This window comes from Tiliqua scincoides, chromosome 1, assembly GCF_035046505.1.
Source record: "Tiliqua scincoides isolate rTilSci1 chromosome 1, rTilSci1.hap2, whole genome shotgun sequence".
In the NCBI taxonomy this organism is placed as follows: domain Eukaryota; kingdom Metazoa; phylum Chordata; class Lepidosauria; order Squamata; family Scincidae; genus Tiliqua; species Tiliqua scincoides.
Genome location: NC_089821.1, coordinates 179,967,138 through 179,986,480, shown reverse-complemented (window position 1 = coordinate 179,986,480; position 19,343 = coordinate 179,967,138). Strand labels below are relative to the sequence as shown.

At 42.4% G+C, this 19,343-nt stretch overlaps 1 protein-coding gene across 1 annotated transcript in view; it reads right to left on the bottom strand.

The window, feature by feature from the left end:
- Nucleotides 1-19,343, bottom strand: part of MEI4 (meiotic double-stranded break formation protein 4) — a 173,403-nt gene that overhangs the window by 47,710 nt on the left and 106,350 nt on the right. Inside the window, exons 2-3 of the mRNA XM_066622710.1 lie at nt 9,206-9,451; nt 5,638-6,194 (exon numbers count right to left, since the gene is read on the bottom strand). Coding sequence (XP_066478807.1) covers nt 5,638-6,194; nt 9,206-9,451 — 803 coding nt within the window. The remainder of the gene's footprint in view (nt 1-5,637; nt 6,195-9,205; nt 9,452-19,343) is intronic.

Genomic DNA, 19,343 nt, shown 5'->3' with positions numbered 1-19,343 from the left:
ATGATTCCAGTTAAACTGAATGAGTGACAGAAGCACCAAAATAGGGCAAAGACAAGCAAAATAAAGAATTCCAAGACTAGATACCTATGAACATACTGGTATGCTGCTGCTGTCATGTTTGTGTGTCACACTTGCAGGGCCAGTAATGAAGAGGATCAGCAGAGTCCCTGTGTTGACTCATCAGTAACACCTGCACTGGTGCAACATGCACTCAGTTAAAATGCACACAATTAAACTTTGTTGAAGAGGAAACCAAAAACAAAGCATAGACTTTAGAGCAGTGGTTCCCAAACTGTGGGTCAGGACCTACCAGTGGGTCATGAAACTGACAAGCTGATATCTGACAAGGAAAATGTATTGAGAACTATGCAGACCAAAACCAAAAGGAGTGGCATGTGTCTGAGTAGGCAAGCAAGCCTTGGTGCATTTCAAAGGCCTTTGGATGGGTGTGCTAAGTTGCCAGGAACACCTCATCCCCATTGCTTATAGGGACTACCAAAGTTGCTTTTTGCTATTGAAACACTTCTGTCTGACCTATAATAAAGCCTCTAGTGCAATGGCTCCCAAATGTTTTAGCACTGGGACCCATTTTTTTAAAAACACTCTGTTGGGATCCACCTAGCTTCACAAGACTAAAGTGGGATGACCTGAATGCAACAAAATAGGGTTATACAATTCGAATCACTCACAAAGCCCCCATTTCCACCAGTACTGTTAACTCAAGGGTCTGTGCCACTATATTAACAGAAAAGCATTTTGGTCACATTTCAGCCCACTCCATTAACATCCTCTTTATCAGTTATCAACTTTTTTCTGGTTTTTTTTTTTTCATTCTGTGCGCCTTTCCGTACTCCAATCCCTCAGTATCTTATCCTTTTATTTCCCTCCCTCCTTTTGTCCCTAGGAAGAAAAGTTTGCTTCACCAAAGATCTCTGCAGCAGTCTTTATTCCCTCCTTTTTTTCTGATTATGCATGGCACACCCACATCTCCATTAGTCCATCTTCTTTTTTCTGCTCTCACCTCCTTCTGTTCCCTGGTTATTCTCTTTGCACCCCAGTCTGTGTCACTCCTTTTTCTTAAAGGGGAGCTAGTTGATGCACTTGCGCAAAATGGCCCACAGAGAGGGATGTGACAATCAGTCTTTTGAATTCCCCCAGAGGGCCACATGCAGTCAAGGAGGAGAATGTTACCCTACAGGTCTTTTGCTGGGCAGGCTTGCAAGGAAAATAATCCCCATTGTCCAATTGCTGTTCTAACTCAACCAAGAGTAACAACAGTTATCCATCAACAATTTACAAGACAAAAAAAGAAGCAGAGCACTGGAGAGACAAAAAGAGACACAAAAAGGAATTTTTAAATCCCTTCCACTAAAGGTTCACCAGATTCTAACAAGTTTTCAAAAGCTTGATCTAGACCGGCTGTTTGCTGGTTGGGGAGAACTTTCCACACTTTATCCGTTTTGTTAGAGATTTTAAAGAGTAAACCTAACTTCTCTTTAGATGAGGAAAATAACCGAAATTAGAGCCAAAAACAGGACTAGTGTTTCTGTTAAAAACAGGATAGCCACTATATCAAGTAGACCTGCACAAGAGAACATGCACATCATAGTTTTCCCAAAAGGGAAATTCCAGGGTCTTGTGTAACCAGAGTTGTGGGCCGGGAATCTTTGTGATGCAGGGCAAAGTGACTTCCTAATTAGGGCTGGAGCCATGTACCAAACTGTCATGGAATGCCCAATAAGGAGGTGGAAATGACGGCAACTGTTACCCTGCACATGCCTGATCTTGTCTGATCTTGGAAGCTAAGCAGGATTAGGCCTGGTTAGTACCTGGATGGGAGACCGCCTGGGAATACCAGGTGCTGTAGGCTTATACCATAGTCTTTCGAGACTGAAGGTTGCCAACCATCAGTTGTTTGTTACAGAGTATAAGTGAAAAGTTCTGGGTGTGATTCCCCTTGGTGGAAACAAAGGAACCACCAAGGGGTAAACTTCTGTATCCAACCTGAATCTGAATCTGTTCTTGAATCTGTAAATAGCTGTAAATAAAAGCCTCTACACGCTTTAAAATAATTTGTGACTGTTTAGCATTGCGTCAGAAAAAGAATCCTAAAATCTGTCCATCAGTTTTAATCAGATTCTAGAGATATATATTTTTAACTAATTGTTACCTATATCAAGCCTCTGAGACTTAGCCTAAAAGTATTCAAATTCCCCTTTCAAAAAGAACCACCAAAGACCGCAGAAGAGCAAGATCATAAAAAGAGGCTCCCTAATGAGCCTCCTCTTATATATGCGGAAACTCAAGGCTAGAAAGAGCAAGTTAATTCCCATAAACTACATGTTACTGTGTCGCTTAAGTTTCTTGACATGCAAAAGAGTTTGAGCAACTTTGGCCTTGCCATTTCTCATTCCAGTAACCATTAGCTTCTCTAGGACATAAAATCTGTTTCAATAATTGATTAGAAAAGCTCCTCCATTCATGAGCAAGAACTTAGTTAAGGGAAGAAATGGGGAGAATGTTGCAGCCACGCAAGGTGCAGTGTGGTCTTAGTGTGGGTGGGGCTAGAAAGTGGCCCTGCTACCTACCTATTCAGGATAACAATGTGAAATTATCTTGGGGCTTGTGCAGGAATTTTTTTGCCTATCCCAGATTTTTTGATAGGGTGTGGTGCTTTAGTTAGGTCCATTACAAATGGCAGGTATAGTTCAGAATATGGGTAAAGGATAGGGACTGGTGTGTACCCTGAGACAAGTGGATTGGACAAGAGGAACCCAAGACATAACTGATCTGCAGAACTCCTTGCCACAGGATGTGGTGATTGTGCCTGGCCTAGGTGACTTTAAAAGTTAATTGGACAGATTTATGGTGGAAAAGTCCATCAGAGGTTACAAGCCATAATGGGTAAATGCAACCTCCTGGTTTTAGAAGTAAGCTAGCTCTTAATGCCAGGTGCAAGAGATGCACCTGGCAACAGGATGCAGGTATCTTATTGTCTTGTGTGCTTCATGAGACATCTAGTAGGCCACTGTGAGATACCAAAAGCTGAACAATGGGCCTTTGGCAGGCCTTCCAGCAGGGCTCTTCTTATGTAAGACCAGAGGTTGCCTGGCACAGGGATGCTGGCTGAAGTCAGGGAAGAATTGTAAAGCCAACCTCAAAGACTACTTGGTTTGGAGACAGCACTGCAATTCTGAGCTTCTTGACAAAGATAAGCGTAGATTGTCACTGACAATCTACTGCCTCCAGTCAGGGTGAAACATTCAAATGAGGAAATAGGCTGTAGCTGGCTGTTTCCTCCAAGAATGGAGTGCTAAAAGGGAGTGGAATTGAGGAGAGCTAGAGCCTGCTGCAAGTTATCTATTGAAATAAAATGGTGGCCCATTTATAATCCAAACTGATTGACTCATGTTTTATCGTGGGTATGTAGGTAATCGATCCATCACGCAAAAGCATTCTGCATTTGTCTGGACACTTTTCCAGACTGAATTGTTGTTCTGTCACATTATATGATCCTTCTATGGTATTCTTACAGTTGATCAGAATTTGCCTGGATTATTCAGTCATCAGTCCTCATGGGACTCAATTAATTTAAGGCAACAGACACTCAGAAGCTTTAAATATGAAAGGCATCAGAGAGACACATTAATCTATTTTTAAATATTATCTGTCCGTGTGCTGGGAAGCTCTTGCTTCCAAGACTCTTGCAGTCACAGTCAGCTAAACCTAAAGCACCTTATTACACTTTGTTTAGAGCAATTCCACATCTGCACAGCTTCCTTATTACTGGTGATATTCAAACAATCAATTCAAGATGAAAACTCAGACACAGAGTGCACCTCCAGTGCCATCCCCTGTGAAATCAATGGGAGCTGCCCAGTACCTACCACTTTTCAACTAAAAGTTCACAAGGCGGTTTACAGAGAAAATCAAATAACTAAATGGCTAGACACACTGTATGACAGAGCCTTCCACTTCTCTGAGATAAGAGAGCATGGGAGAGAGGTGAAGTCTCCTCTCTACAATGCAGATCAGAGAAGGGAAAAATATTTGTCTTCTTCAAACTGCAATACAGGGTCTGATAAAGGCTTCTGAGAGTCTGCTGTACCAGAGCTCTCAAAGCAATCACTCAGATTACCTGGCAGGTGGAATCATGGAAGCCTGCACCCAAGCCCATGTTCATTGTCAGAAGTTAACACTCATTTTGCACTACAAAAAGTAGCTTTCTAAGTTTTTCAAACACTCTTAGCAACTTCTACTTAATTGGCTTTCCAGAAACACAACTACTATCTCTAAGACATCACTTAAATCTCTTAACTCTTTCTGCCAAGCACAGATGTTCCGAAGAAATGCAAGCAAATTAAAAGCAGTAACAAAACACTTCAGTGAATGAATGCTGTGCAAGAGTCTCTTCTTGGTTGCCACGATGTTCTGCTACAGCTTTTTAAACAGGAAAAGTGCTTTCAATTGCTGGAGTTCCTTGAAGTTCTACACATAAGCAAGAAGCCACATGAAGCCACCTGGGTGCTTGGTACTAACAGTCAACTCCTTGAACTCATCTAGTATGGAACAGCCTGATTCTCCTGTTGTGAAACATGTGAGTGTGGTTGACAAATGCTAATCTTGCAGCTCATTGCGCATTTTTAAGTTTATGCCATAACTCAGGTTAGTTATAAGAATTAGCACGCTGTCACTCAGGTTAAGCATGCCGAGGAGCCAGATGGAGTAGATGCATTGTTGCCTGCAGTTTCCACAAAATAACCACTGAGGAACATGATAGCAACGCATAGAAACTCAAATTGCCCTATGAGGAGGAGCTTTCTTTCTTTCTTTCTTTCTTTCTTTCTTTCTTTCTTTCTTTCTTTCTTTCTTTCTTTCTTTCTTTCTTTCTTTCTTTCTAGAAAGAAAGAAAGAAAGAAAGAAAGAAAGAAAGAAAGAAAGAAAGAAAGAAAGAAAGAAAGAAAGACCAGCAAGGTACACTGCCACCATCTCCACTTGCTGATGCCTCTTTAGGCTTGGATTGTGCCCCTCATATTGGAAGGTGGGAAGGTCAAAAAATCAGTTTGCACAGGATCCAGGAGACTCCTATTCAGTCAACTTACAACTACCCTAGATTCTTTTTAGACCTGAGATGCAGTCTAGCAAAGCAAAGCTCCCCTCCCAGATGTACTTACAACCTGTACCTGACAGCCCTCTGCCCCCACGCACCTCAAACCACAGCCTGGCTCCAGATAGAATCTTTGCACCATCTAAGAAGAAACTAACAGGACACAAGGAACACTTTGGGCTCTGTTGGCACATAGAAATGAGGGAAGTAAAAGCAATGTTGGATCATGGGCTGCTGTACAGGTATACACTTAGCACAGCTACAGTACAGCAAAGTGGAGGGTTCACACATATGAGTGCTGGCAGCACTGTGTACACAACCCATGGAATCCATGTGCATACTCAGTAGCCTGCACATCCTAGTCTTCATTGAGAGAATTACGCCCGTTATTTCCAGAAACATCTGAAATTCAACACCTGCCACTTACAGTCACACTCCACACTAAAATATAACCAGATGAACATAACACTACTTCAGCTTCATGCTGAAATTCTATGAACACGGAATGGGGGCGAATGGGTTTTACTTACTCGGTTAACGTGGCTGCTGTCCAGAACAACTGCAATGAGCTTTTTCAAAGAGTCTTCCAACTTCTTGAAACACTGTCCAAGAATTTGACTAGATAGATTTGTGTCATTTAATAACTTGGTTACGACACAAACTGCCTGAGACAAGACACCTGAAAAAGGGAGTTCAGGGCAGCTGTATGAAACAACCAGGCCATCAAGCAATCGCGAGACAGAATCAGATACGGTGATGCAATCACTTCCAAGTGTTCTCAAGTCTGTTCTCACACTTCTTGCCTCTACCAGACTTCTTAGTTCAAGGAAACGTTCAAGGAATTGCATGTGAGCAACCAAAGACGTTCTTTGGCTGGCACAACAAGCAGTCAATATTGGAAATGCACTCAATGAAGTAACAGGTGCAGAATTGTTAGAACCACGATCACAACAGTTGAATGCAGGCAAAGTTTCTGGTGTGTCAGCTATATAGTCATTTGAGATGTCACATCCAGAATCTTCAAAATTGCCTGAGCACTCTTCTGCATTGGTCAGTAGCCGAGTTTCACCTACGATAGCTGGATTCCCTAAAAAACAAGAACAAAATTAGTGAGCAAGTGTGCTGTGTTGGTTGCACTCATTCATCCTTGTCCCACTGATATCACTAGAACATACCTCCAAAACAAGAATTTTGTCACTGAAGTATGGTATGCACTGGTGACATGTCTATCTAGCCTGGATTTCTGATTAAGGGCCCAATCCTGAACATTGCACGCTGGCTCACCCTAACCCTAATCCTTTACTGAGGGCCCAGCACCAGAGTTAGCCCAGTGTGAGCTTTCACTGGGCCAACTCTGGCGCTGGGCCTGTGTTCTGTCAGCTGGCAGTCACCTGGACCGCCAGGCAGCAGAGAGGTGAGTGGGGATGTGGGGGGAGGCAGATAGGAGTGTTCCAGGATGAGGGGAGGTGGATTGGGCAGGACGGAGGTGTGACGGGGGAGGAAGCTGGGCAGGCAGGACCAATGAAGCTTGACTCCACCGGATTCTGAAACCCATGTTGGGCTGCACAGTCTGACACGGGACTGTCCAATTCTGTCAATTCTGTCCAGTTCAAGAGCTGCCGCAGAATCAAGTAGCCCCATTGTGGAGCTACTTCCCTTACTTGGGGGAAGGGGACAAATGTTCCCTTCTCCAGAGGAGACAGTGGCAGCTCTCCAGGGCATGTTGGATGCTATGGCAGCCATTTTGGTGCCACGGCAGCCCCGTGCTCCAGACAGCTCAGGATTGGCTGCCCGTCTGAATGCATGATAAAAGTCTCCTCACAATGCAGCAGGACATTATAGATGACCAACTTACCACATGGTTACACACACAATGAAATATTTTTCTATTTGGTAAATGAACCCACTACATTAATCCATTGCCTTGGGTTGCCCTGATGAGAAGAGCAGGACAAGGCTAGTGCTCAGTTTCCTAGCAAGGTCAAGAAATACAGGAAGGGTTTAGAGCAGTGTTTCTCAAATTGTGGGTCAGGACCCACTAGGTGGGTCGCAAGCCAATTTCAGGTGGGTCCCCATTCATATCAATGTTTTATTTTTAATATATTAGACTTAATGCTACCATGGTATGTGATTGCATTTGGGGAAATGCTACAGACCTGTACTTTTAACAAGCTACTCTGTATATTCTTTTAAGGATGATAATAAATGTTAAATAAAAATTAAATAAATGTGGATCGCACCGCATCAACTTTCTCTGCTGCGGGGAGCTCTGCCAGAAGTCACGCTGGGCTCCCCACACTCCAGGGAGGCTGCAGGAGGCTTGGGTAAGTGCACCCAAGCCCCTGCCTTCCCCTGCCCCCGCTGCCTCCTCCCCCCGCCCCTGCAAGGACTTACTGGCTCTCAAACTCTCCCAGAGAGTTTGAGAACCACTGGTCTATCTGATAAAGTTTTCCCTCCTCAGGAATGGAATGCGGTTCAAAAAAGACAGCTGAAGAAATCCACAGACAGAAGTCAATATTTTGGAAGCTATTTGTATATTCATGCTGCTCCCAATGCAGAAATAAATAAACATGGTTAGTAGTCTGTGCACTTTTATTTTCAGATATCAGGGTTCCTATTTTTAAAAAAATTATAATAAAATCCAATTAAAAATAGAAGAGTTCTATGCTTGGGTAATTTTGGGGGTTTGCACTAGATTAAAAAAGCTGAAAAAACTCGTCTCAATATTAAATCAGAAACGTGCAAGAAATGAGTCTTGCTACAATTCATAGCACGGGAGGTAATGAAGGCAAATATGTAAGAGATGATCCTTCTCACTTTACTTTGATGTGGTTGAATTAATAAGTCATTCCAAGGTAAAATAAATTCTCAAGAAATACAGTCCAGTGGATGAAAAGAAATGTGGCAGAATGCTTTGAACACCAGATTGTACTTCAAAAGAGAGGTGTACAGTGTACTTTGGTTACTGGTACTTTCAGAAACACTTCACGAAGAGCCCAATCTTATTGCCAGTCAGCAACGACCCTCGTGTCATAAAGCATTTTTGACACTCGGAGAATAAGCAGAGCTGGCAAGAAGGCCTGTGCAGTCCCGTGGACGCCGCATCCTGCCTGATAGCCACCAGGCCATAAGTGTTGCACCAAGTGGCAGGGGAGTAGGGGGAAGGCATTCTGGAAGAAGTGGGGAGGGGGCGGGGACAATGGAGAAGGTCTCTGCTGTATCTTAACCCCCAACCCAGGCCTGAAGCCCTACACGAGACTACTCAGTTCTGCGCTAGCTAAACTGGCACAGATCTGAGTAGCCCCATTGAGAGGGCTGGGGCACTACGCAAGGTACAGAAACAAATGTTCTCTTACCTTGAGGAGACTCCCACCTGCCTCAAATCCAATGCTGGATACAGCAGAGGCCTAGCAGCCCTGATGCACCAGTGTTGGTTAGGACTGGGCTGCAAGTGATGCAACTGCATATAAATAAAGAATCTGTGCTAGATCTTGACCCTCACATATACTTTTTAGTCACTAGGATGCTCTAGAGAAAGTCAAGCGTTTGACACCAGAAGAAGGAAATGTCCACAGTAGCATAACCAAACATGGAATCTGGTACTCTGAGAAGAGAGATGTCTGCCTCCCTTCTGCAAATATACAGTAAAAGCACATTGAGAGCAGGAAGATAGGCTACATTTGTATCCAAAACCATACAGTTTTAGGTGATGGCAAGGGGACTTCAGTGTTCTGTCCCACAACCTCCATCAATATATATACTTAAAAGAAATTATGTATGTATGTGAGTGCACGCACATGTGTGCATTTGTGCGCGCAAGAGAGAGACATCGAATCTAATTTATATCGATTTTGCCAAAACACTACACAATACTGACTCCATTCAATATTTCTTTTGTGAAACAGGAAGCACAGAAAGGAGAAATGCAATGTGAAGTTGTAATGGAATATCACCTGTAACCTGCAATGAAAAACTGGTTGTCTTGGGGAGGGGGGATACACCCAAATCTATCAATAGTAAACAGTATAAGAAACTTTCAACTCAACTAAGTATAACATGGCATGTGGAGTTCATTCAAAATAAACATCATAAACTTACTATTTTCCAAACAGATTCCTGCAGAAATTGTACTCAAAATGAGTTGCTGCCTTAAACGAAGAACTTCAGCTTCTAATATTTCCACTCTTGATGCCCACTTGGCATCCTGTCCAGATACTATTTTGGCCAGATGAAAGGTATATTCTTTGCTGCTTTGATCAGGTGGCTTTGAGCAGATAATAGCTAAAGCCAGGGCCAACTGAGAAGTTTTCATATACCACATCACATCTTCTCTCACTTTTATTTCTGTCGGAATCAAAAGAAAAGCCATATTAAAGTTCTTTTCTGTGTTGTTTGATGCATTTTATTAATTTAAAAAGGAAAATTTCCGGAACAAGATCAGGTCTCCTAGGCCTTCAAGGCCTTAGATCAATCAAAAAATGCAACCTCCCACAGTAAGACAATGAAATATTTACAAGCAGCACCAATACAGCAACAAAAATAAAAAGCTGTCTGACAGCTTGAAAGCAATAGCATGAACTTTCAGAGTCTTTAGCAACATATGGTAGGAATATGGTATAGTTTCAGTGAAATGATGTGTCGATAAGGAAGAATAATTTTTCCCAATAGTAATCTTTCGGGATAATTAACATTTGTTTATTCAGTAAATTGCATCATTTATGGACTCTTGAATGTGCAACAACTCATGCTTTGACTTTGCTGTGACCCTTTTCGAGTTTGGATGGAGAAGTGCCACGGCTTCATGGCAGAGGCCCTGCTTGACATACAGAGGGTCCCAGATTATTCCCTGATATCTCCAAATACAGCAGAGAAAAATTCCTGTGTGAAAACCTGGAATGCCGCTAGTATCTGTGTTGAAAATACAAAACTAGATGGACCAATGTTTCACTGTCATTTTTGCAGGGGTAAGGAGCAAAACCAAACAATGCAGTTCAAGAACGATAACTGGATCAACCATCAGGTCCCAAATAAAAGAAAATTGCCACCAGTCCCCTTTACTAACACATAAAACCCCACATGGCAACTCTGCCACCTTTCCTATGTTCTATAAATCTTCTACTACGCTTTGCCTTCAGTCCCATGAAAATGCCACCACACAGTGGTTGCCCATTGGTAAGCAGTTCACAGCATTTCCTCTGGCATCTCAGAAAAGGAATTTAGAGGACGGGGGAGAGAGTCATTCAATGTTTAGAAGGAAAACGAAAGTGTCAGTTTGTATTTACTGCCATCCTACAATATTCTTCAGGACTGATACACCATCCAAGTGGCTATGGGCTTAATCTTGTGGTGCACTGAGCAATCTGATGCCAATTCAGCCCAGAGACATTGCACTGAAATTCCATGCAATTTTACTTTGCCATTCTCAAGATCAAAGCTCTGGAGGGGGAAGGTTGCAGAATCTTTGCCTACAGCTTCCTCATTGTGCCACAGTGGTTATCCAGAATCTTAGAACATGCATGCCAATGTGCACTTTAGCAACTCTCCACTAAAAGACACAGCATGATCTCTAGTCCATATGTAACTGGGGAGGGCTAGCATAGATAGCTTCATTAGGAAAGAAAACATTCACAGAGATCCCATTCCTGGGGTGAAGAGTAAGAGTGAGAAAACTTTAAGGAGCTCAAGAAAATAAAAGTAAATGCTCACAAAATGGTGGGAAAATGCATAGCCAAAAGTTATAAAATGGATCATTCATTGGAGGTGCATTGCGGGGGCGGGGGGGGGAGATTCAGTGACTCATCAGCATTCAGGTCACACAAAATATCCAGTCAGCGCTTGTGATACTTCTACAACCATGCAATGCACAATAATGGCGATATGGGTGCTGACTGCTGAGAAAACTATCCAGTTACTAGAGAGAAAATATAATATTCACACCCCAGAAATACAAAACTGAGAGAAAATTTACTGCACATTTACTGCACTAAGGGGCGATCATCTGGAAAGTCCCTTAATTTCACACAACCCCATCCATCTCAAACTGCGAGAGGGAAAAAAAGCAGTTTAGATTAGTCTTAGGCGCTGAGGGAGAGACACTGAGGGAGAGAGAAGAAAGAAGGGAATGGAGGCTTCAGAAGTGGGGAGTGCAAATAGAACACATGGCAGCAGGGCGCTAGAAGCTGCAGGGGGGGGGGGAGACCTGCATGCAAAAGTGTGTTGAACAAGCTATTTCTTTGCATTTTAGAACTGCAGCTTCACAGCAACATATCTAATTGTTATGGTGATCTTATTGAAATAGTATCCTATTTTTATCCTATTAAAATTTTCCACCAATAATTTCTTATTCCAAAGAGAAAAACTAACTTTCAGCTCAGTCTTATGAAGGCTACTGCCCCTGAGGTACAGCAGTGCCAGTACCACAGCCACTGTATCCCAGGGGGCTAAGGAAGTAGCTGGAAGTCTCCTCAGGGAGAGAACCTCAGTTCCTTTACCCCGTGTTGGGCCCAGACAGTCTCTATGGGTCTACTTGGATCTGCGCCAGCTAAATAGCTGGTATAGAACCTAGGAGACCCATGTAGGGCTTTGAGGCCCAGAAGGGAGGTGATAGGAACAAGCAGCAGTCTCTGATGTCATCTCTGCTCCAATAGGCCACTCTCCCCCCCCCCCACCCAGTTACACCTCCTCCCTGCCCCATTCTACTCTCCCCTGATCAGCTACACTATTTCAAAACAAAGTGACAGAATAACAATGGAGGAGAAAAAAGTCAGAAGGGGTAGTGGATGGACAAGCTGGGGGACCTGCTAACATGGATTGCGGCAGCGAAGCTGGCCATGGCTGCAATGGGGTTCCTGCCACATCCCACTGCCACAGGTTCCCCCCACCATCCCATTACCATGACCTACTAGCTCTCGCCAGTTGCTCAAAAACTGGCCAGTTCAGAGGAGGAGATGGCAAAGGATGTGCATCAATGCATGTGATACTAAAGAACAATAAAGCAAGGGGGGAGGAATTCATATGGCCTTAGATCAATTTGAGTGAGGCCTGGTTCTACCTTTGTTCTGCAGATTGAGTGTTGGGAGAGGTAGAAAACACAAAAGAAAATATTTCTTTACCCAGCATGTAATTAGTCTGTGGAACTCCTTGCTACAGGATGTGGTGATGGCATCTGGCCTAGATGCCGTTAAAAGGGGATTGGACAAATTTCTGGAGGAAAACTTCATCACAGATTAAAAGCCATGATGGGTATGTGCAACCTCCTGATTTTAGAAGAAAGCTATCTCAGAATGTCAGATACAAAGGAGTGGCGCCAGGATGCAGGTCTCTTGCTGTCTTGTGTGCTCCCTGAGGCATCTGGTGGGCCACTGTGAGATACAGAAAGCTGGACTAGATGGGCCTTTGGCCTGATCCAGCAGGCTCTTCTTATGTACCCTACTTCAGGTAACATTCCCACTAAAGTAAATGGAGAACTTCTTCTTCTTCTTCTTCTTCTTCTTCTTCTTCTTCTTCTTCTTCTTCTTCTTCTTATTATTATTATTATTATTATTATTATTAACAGTATTTATATACCACCTTTCAACTAAAAGTCCACAAAGCGGTTTACAGAGAAAAATCAAATAACTAAATGGCTCCCTGTCCCAAAAGGGCTCACAATCTAAAAAACTTACCTGATGTCCATGAGAATCTTCCTAAAGAATCATCCTGAAAATCCACTGTGGCAGAAACTAGTAGTTCAATTAAATTAAACTGAGAAAGGAAAGGGTTCTTATTCCGATTTTGACATTTAATTTCACTCTAACCTTGGCTTGGCTACTCAGTTCTTCAGGCACACCTTTCTTGATCTACAAACCAGAATTTGTCAGTTGTCAATGTGGTGCATACCCAATGCTCAATCAAACAGAAGTAAAAGTGTGTGCTTTTCACCCACCTGTGAATAAACATTGCAGTAAGCAGTGGAAAGCATCTTATAGCAAGGATTTCAGGGTCTCATTTTGCACCAGTTTGATTTCCTTTTGGAACCCCTGTGCAACAAGCCATTTTGCTCATTCCTATAAAGCAAAAACTGAGCTATTCCATTTTCCCTTCAGCTGGCCACTGAAGAATCAACCTGTTCTTTCTGCTTGACTTGTGACTTCACATCACCTCTTCCAGGTGGGACTTTTTTTTTTTCTAAAAGTTATAAATTTTCTTCTTGCCAGGAGAGAAGACTAACTGTATCAATGTGTTCTTATCAGGAAGTACAATGAATTCAGTAGGATTAAATTCTGACTAAACACGCTTAAGACTGAACAGATGGAGTGCACCACTTGAATATAAATAAGTGTTGGATTTTAAAAAAAATCTATTATTTCTTTACTTCTTTATTTCATTCCAACTTTCTATAAAAAACAGTGCATTCAAATAACTGGCTTTTCTTTTTTGCAGAAAGTTTGAAAAGCATCTTGTGATATGGTATGGGGATCTGTCACTCAAAAGGAAGATGTCAGAGATTCCAAGGGGAGTGCCCAAGCATATCTTTAGACCCAAGTCAGAATCTTTAAATCTTGGCCAAAAGACTGATAGTTTATAAACCAACAAGCAGGATGAGGTGATATCTTGAAGAAAACTTTAACATCTCTTCCCTTTTTTTATAGTAATTAAAGTTGCATTATAAAAACATTATTAACCTACCATAATAATAACATAAGATTAGATAAAGGTTTTCCATTCAATTTGTCATTGTTTTCTTTCAGAGAAAAGCATGAAAGTGCAGCATGAATGATACCATTGTGTTGTGAGTTTTCCCTCTCCAATCCACCACTGGCTGCCATTTGTAAGGGTAGGAAAACTCACAATTTTATGACATCACATCACACGACACACTTTAATGTACTTGCCAAAGCTGAAGGGGGAGAAGAGAGAGGGCTGCTGTTTTCTTACAGCAACCACACTATCTCAACAACAGCTAGTTTCACCCCAATAACGAATTTCTTCTGGAATAATAAGCAACCACCTTCTCTGGTGGATACAAATGAAAACTCAAAGAGCCCCTGAGCTGCAAATAAGGGAAAATCTGACCAATGGTATCCTATCTACTTTCCAGAAGTGATATTTGTCCTAATGGTCCTGTCAATTAACATTGCAGATGAAGATGACAAATTGCCTAAAGCTAGTGCTCTCTTGCTGTCCTGCACAACACCTACCAAGAAATTGACCCATCATTTATAATTAAAGTGGCATGCAGTATACAGCTGTAATAGAGCACATTTTTCAAATGGGGTTGTAGAGCCATGCAGTTATTATAATGCTAAGTAGAATTTTAATAAAATTGGTTTAATTGGTGTACCTAGCACAATGTTATGTGTACATAATAAATGACAGCACCAGTGGGGAAGCTCTGCAATCACCATGGACTAGAGTCTAGCTGGCATCACAAATTAAACAGCTTCTATTGCTGCATCTAAGAACTTAGGAAATTCAAGAACCTCTTTTTCCCCCCGACACACACTCCACAAATGTACATACAATGTACATTCCTGCCAAATCTGTTTTAGCAATTTCTGGCAACCTAGCCAGAAAGCATTTAATTGAGCTACCTTCTTTTATGGAATTACCTTTACATGAAGTTTACAAGCAACAATTATATTACATCCAAATTCACCACTGAACTCATGACAAAATGAGCAACCAAGATATTCTAGTAAGCACTGATGAATCAGAGTTTCGAATGCTTTACAGAAGCAAATATATTTGGGCAATGAAAGCAAATGCTTGGAAAATATTTAAAATTAACAAACTGGCGGACAGTGGAGCTGAATATCCAGTGAGATGACTGGAGTGAATGGCAGTTGCCCCAAGCGCCAAAGTGACTCCACATGTGGTATGCTCTACCTTCTGACTTCAAAAAGCTACTGTTCCTTCAAGGCTACAAGAGGAAATAGTCAAACAGCATACCGACCTAGCTCAGCACTGCCCTGCATTTAATGTGACGGCCACATCACTGCAGAATGTGTACGTGTGCTTCTGTCTAACATGGCAGCTCCACTGCAATCACCACTCTTTTGCAATCAAACTCTTTTGAGTTTCCAGGTCCAGAACAAGTGTTAATAAAAATTCTGTACTTTTATTCTGCTTTGTGTTTCATGAAAAAAAACACAGGAGTCTTCTCACTTCAAGGGAACAGCAACAGTGCCAACATTGGGGGAAGGGGCAGTGAAATGGATAACTAATTATCAAGCTAATATACAACGATAAGATTCAGGACTATGTACTGAAAGGCTGGTGTGTTTTAAAATTCAAACACTAGATACATAAAATACCACCTTGAATCCACCCTCATCTTCCTATTAGAAAGGTCAGTTCCACTTCTAAGAATCCAGAGGCACTAAAAGAATATCACTTTGTTCTACTTCAACAGAAACCAAGACCTTTAAAGTGGTAATAGCAAGAAGAGTATCTATACTATCACAACTTCACAAAGTCAAAAGGATTCCTCCACACACATGACTGGATTCCAATACTGAAATGATAGCAAAGCTTTGGACTTTTAAAATCAGCTTTAAATCATAAATATATATTTTTTCCAACCAATAGCTTTCATTCTAATTCCAATTACAGGTTGTTTATGCACTGTCCCCTTATCAGCTTATTTTGACCTGTAGGTTTTTTTTAAAAAAAGACTACAGATTTTGAAGGCACACCATACATAGTGATAAAACAGAAGCTTTGATGTATGTTCTGCACTAATGTGATGCATCCCACGGTAGGAAACCCTGAACCAGAAACTATACGGGGCAATGAGCCCCACGCTTTCCCTAGAAAGCTGGCAAAGGGACTGATTTTTTCCCATTTGATACACTCTACAGTACCCTGCCTAAATTAATATTTACAGTGTGAACGATGACACATACTGAGATTCAAGCTTCATGTCTAAAAAGATCTATGAATACTATAAACTTTATACAGAGCATAGCAGGGAATAACACTGAGAGACAGTACAATGGAGTGGATACAGTACTGAACTTGTATGAAAGGCTTCGGTTCAAATTACCACATGAAGCTTACTAGATTGCCCTTGGGCCAGTCTCTCAGCCTAACCAACCTCATAGGATTGTCGTGAAGATAAAAGGAGTGGGAGGAGCCATATGCATGTACATATAGATGTACAAATATGAAAATAAGATACATGTTTTATAGTATTCCACGTGCAATAATCTTCTTCAACCATACAACCCACCAAAGTGTATAGTAAGCACAAGTTCTGACTAGCCACACAGGCATAGAGGCATATGGGTAACAAAGTGAGGAGCAGCAAGGTGGGAGAAGAATGGCTGAAGTAGAAGCAAAAGCACCACTGAGGGAAAGTCACACTGGCTTCTTGTCAGGCTCTCAGTGCAAGATCTGGAGTGAGGAACAAGTGCAGCACTCATCGATATGTGCAGACCCTCAAATTTCTCTATATTAAATAAGGGAGAAAGGAAAAGGGATTGAATCTCTAATGAGGGCCTCACCTGCTACTACTGCAGATTTCAGCTTGAAAGCTTGCTCATTATTTTTATTATAGTTTAGTGGTTGATCCTAATAACAGTGTTAGCATCCTTTGACTTTGGGGGCTTGAAACACATTGCCCAGTGAGTTCTCTAATAATCATGAAGGCACACTCTGGCTTTTGTTTTGCTGCAGCATTCCTTAGGGGCAGTGCTGCTTTGTCCTCCCTCTTGAGCTCACCAGGAAACAATTAAAGACCAATTGGAGAACCACTGTGCTAAATGTTTGCTGCTAAGGCCATCATGCGCCTGGCTTTGTGCAACTCAAAAAAAGGGAGGAGCACACACTTCCTTCAGCAAAAACAGCCCAGTTCATTTTAAAAAAATACTGGTTTTTCCCAGTTTAATTACATTCCACCGATCATCAACCATCCATCAGCCAGTCTTTGATGAACACGGTACCAATTTCATCATAGTGCACATCACCAGTTATTGTATACCTCATCTGTACTCAAAACAGCAGCATTTTCTTCCCAACACCTATTTTAACAACTGTTACATTGTCCATCTTCTTACTTAGTGTGTCTTATTTCACAGCATTGCTGCTTTACGGAGCTCTGAAATTCTTAAAAAGCAACTGATGTGTATGGTCCACCAAAGAGAAACAAATATACACAGATTTTCAAAATCTAAATGTAAAAAAATATATATAGCTTGGGAAGTGGATCATTTCTGTGGACTGCCCTTTAATATATGAGAAGCGATTCTCCACACATGTGTGCCTTAGTTCATGTCACACACAGTGAAACGGGCACCAATTCCAAAGAGAATGCCTTGTTAGCCTTTGACAGCAAAACCAAAACAGAGTCCAAGAGCACCTAAAACAGGGATGTCAAACTCGTTTCAAAGAGAGGGCTGAAGTTAGCATTCATGGCACCTGCTGAGGGCAGGAAGTGACTTCATTAAGCAGGAAGTGACATTAAGCAGATGATGGCCAGAAATAAGTACTTTGTTCTCACATAGAAACTCATTTGCTGCAAGTGACAGAAGAGAAAATGTGCAAATCTTGATCGTATTTTCAAAATCTGGGAGAGCCCAAATATAACAGTGATCAGATAAATTGCTTCTGGGGGCCACATTTGGCCTGTGGGCCTTATGCTCGACACCCATGACCTAAAAAGTCTCTCAGCGCAATCTTATTCATGTCTACTCAGAAGTAAGTCCCATTGTGTTCAGTGAGGCTTACTCCCAGGAAAGTTTGGATAGGATTGCAACCTATTCTCTCTGGGAGTAAGCCCATTTGGCTATTATGGGGCTTACTTCTGAGTAGACATGCATAGGATTGGGCACTCAGAGATTTATTATGCCCACAAAAGTTTAAACCACAATCAATCTGCTCATCTTTAAGGTGCCACAGAGATCCTTTTTCAAATGCCACACTTCATATTGAGCTTTCCAAATGTAAAGATATATAAGTCAATAAAAGTCAAAAGTCAATAAAATCACATAATAATATAAGTTCCCTGTTATCAGCAAACTGAGTGGTCTTTGGATGGGTCTGTTTCCACCTAAACATTGTGCAGGAGGGAGGATAAACCACCTGGCAGGGAAAATCAGACCTCACTGAATTAATCCAGTCTTCAGAGCAGAGAGGCCCACCTTAAGAAGCAGGCAGGCCCAAGGATTTACCTGCAGGCCGCCCACACTGGCCGGCCAAGTCATCTGCCCCACCAGCCACACTGCTGTTGCTCAGTCCCGCAGGAGATTCAAGGCCTTCCATTCTCTGGCCTCTGCCCACTGGGGATTACCAGAGGCCTGAACTCTCACCCCCTGCAGGCCACCAGGCAGCAATGCAGCTCTGCCCTCAGCAGCTTGGCGATTCATAAAGCAGCCCTATTGTGACGCAGGTGCTCGTTCTGTCTCTCTGACGCAGAGAAAGGAGAACGCTGGAGGGACTTTCCTGTCACTGAGGCCTGCACGGCAGTCCCGAAGGCGCCCCTTCTTCAGTGTATCAGCAGCCAGCTGTTCTGAATGGCTAAGAGAAATCTTAGTCACAGTTCACAATACTGTTAGCCGCTGACTTGTACTGGGTGAACTTGTCTTCCAAGACTGCATACCCATCTACCTCCTTACAGCTAAAACCACACAGGGTACATAAACCACATGAGGGTACATATATGGGTACAGATGCCACATGAATCTCTGAAGCTAGGTGACTGGAAAATCAAACGCCCCTTGCCCCCCACCCAAGGTAAAAGGCTTTGGGGGCCTACTAATGTACTGAAAAAAAGGCCACAGTCAGAGAAAGCCAGCCAGTGGCAGTTCTGGGCATGTCTGCAGTAAGTCCCACTGAATTCAGTGGGATGTATTCTCAGGTAAGTATGCACAAGACTGCAGCTTTAAATATATTTTTACTACAGGCAAAAGCACCCATATCACACATTTCTGTGGCTTTCACACTCTTTCCCCCTTCCCACCCCATCACTGGTCTCTCTGCCTCCCTGATTCTTCAGTCCCAAATCAAGAAGGATGCTACTCTGACAAGGCCTTTCCATCAACAGGTTCTGGAATTTAGGGCCCAGTTCTATCCAACTTTCCAGTGCTAGTGCAGCTGCAATGCAGCCTTGAGGAAAGGGAACAAATGCTTCCTTACCTGGAGATTTTTTGTATTGGCAACCTTCAGTCTCAAAAGACTATGGAATCGCGCTCTGAAAGGTGGTTCTGGCACAGCATCTAGTGTGGCTGAAAAGGCCAATCCGGGAGTGACACCTGGA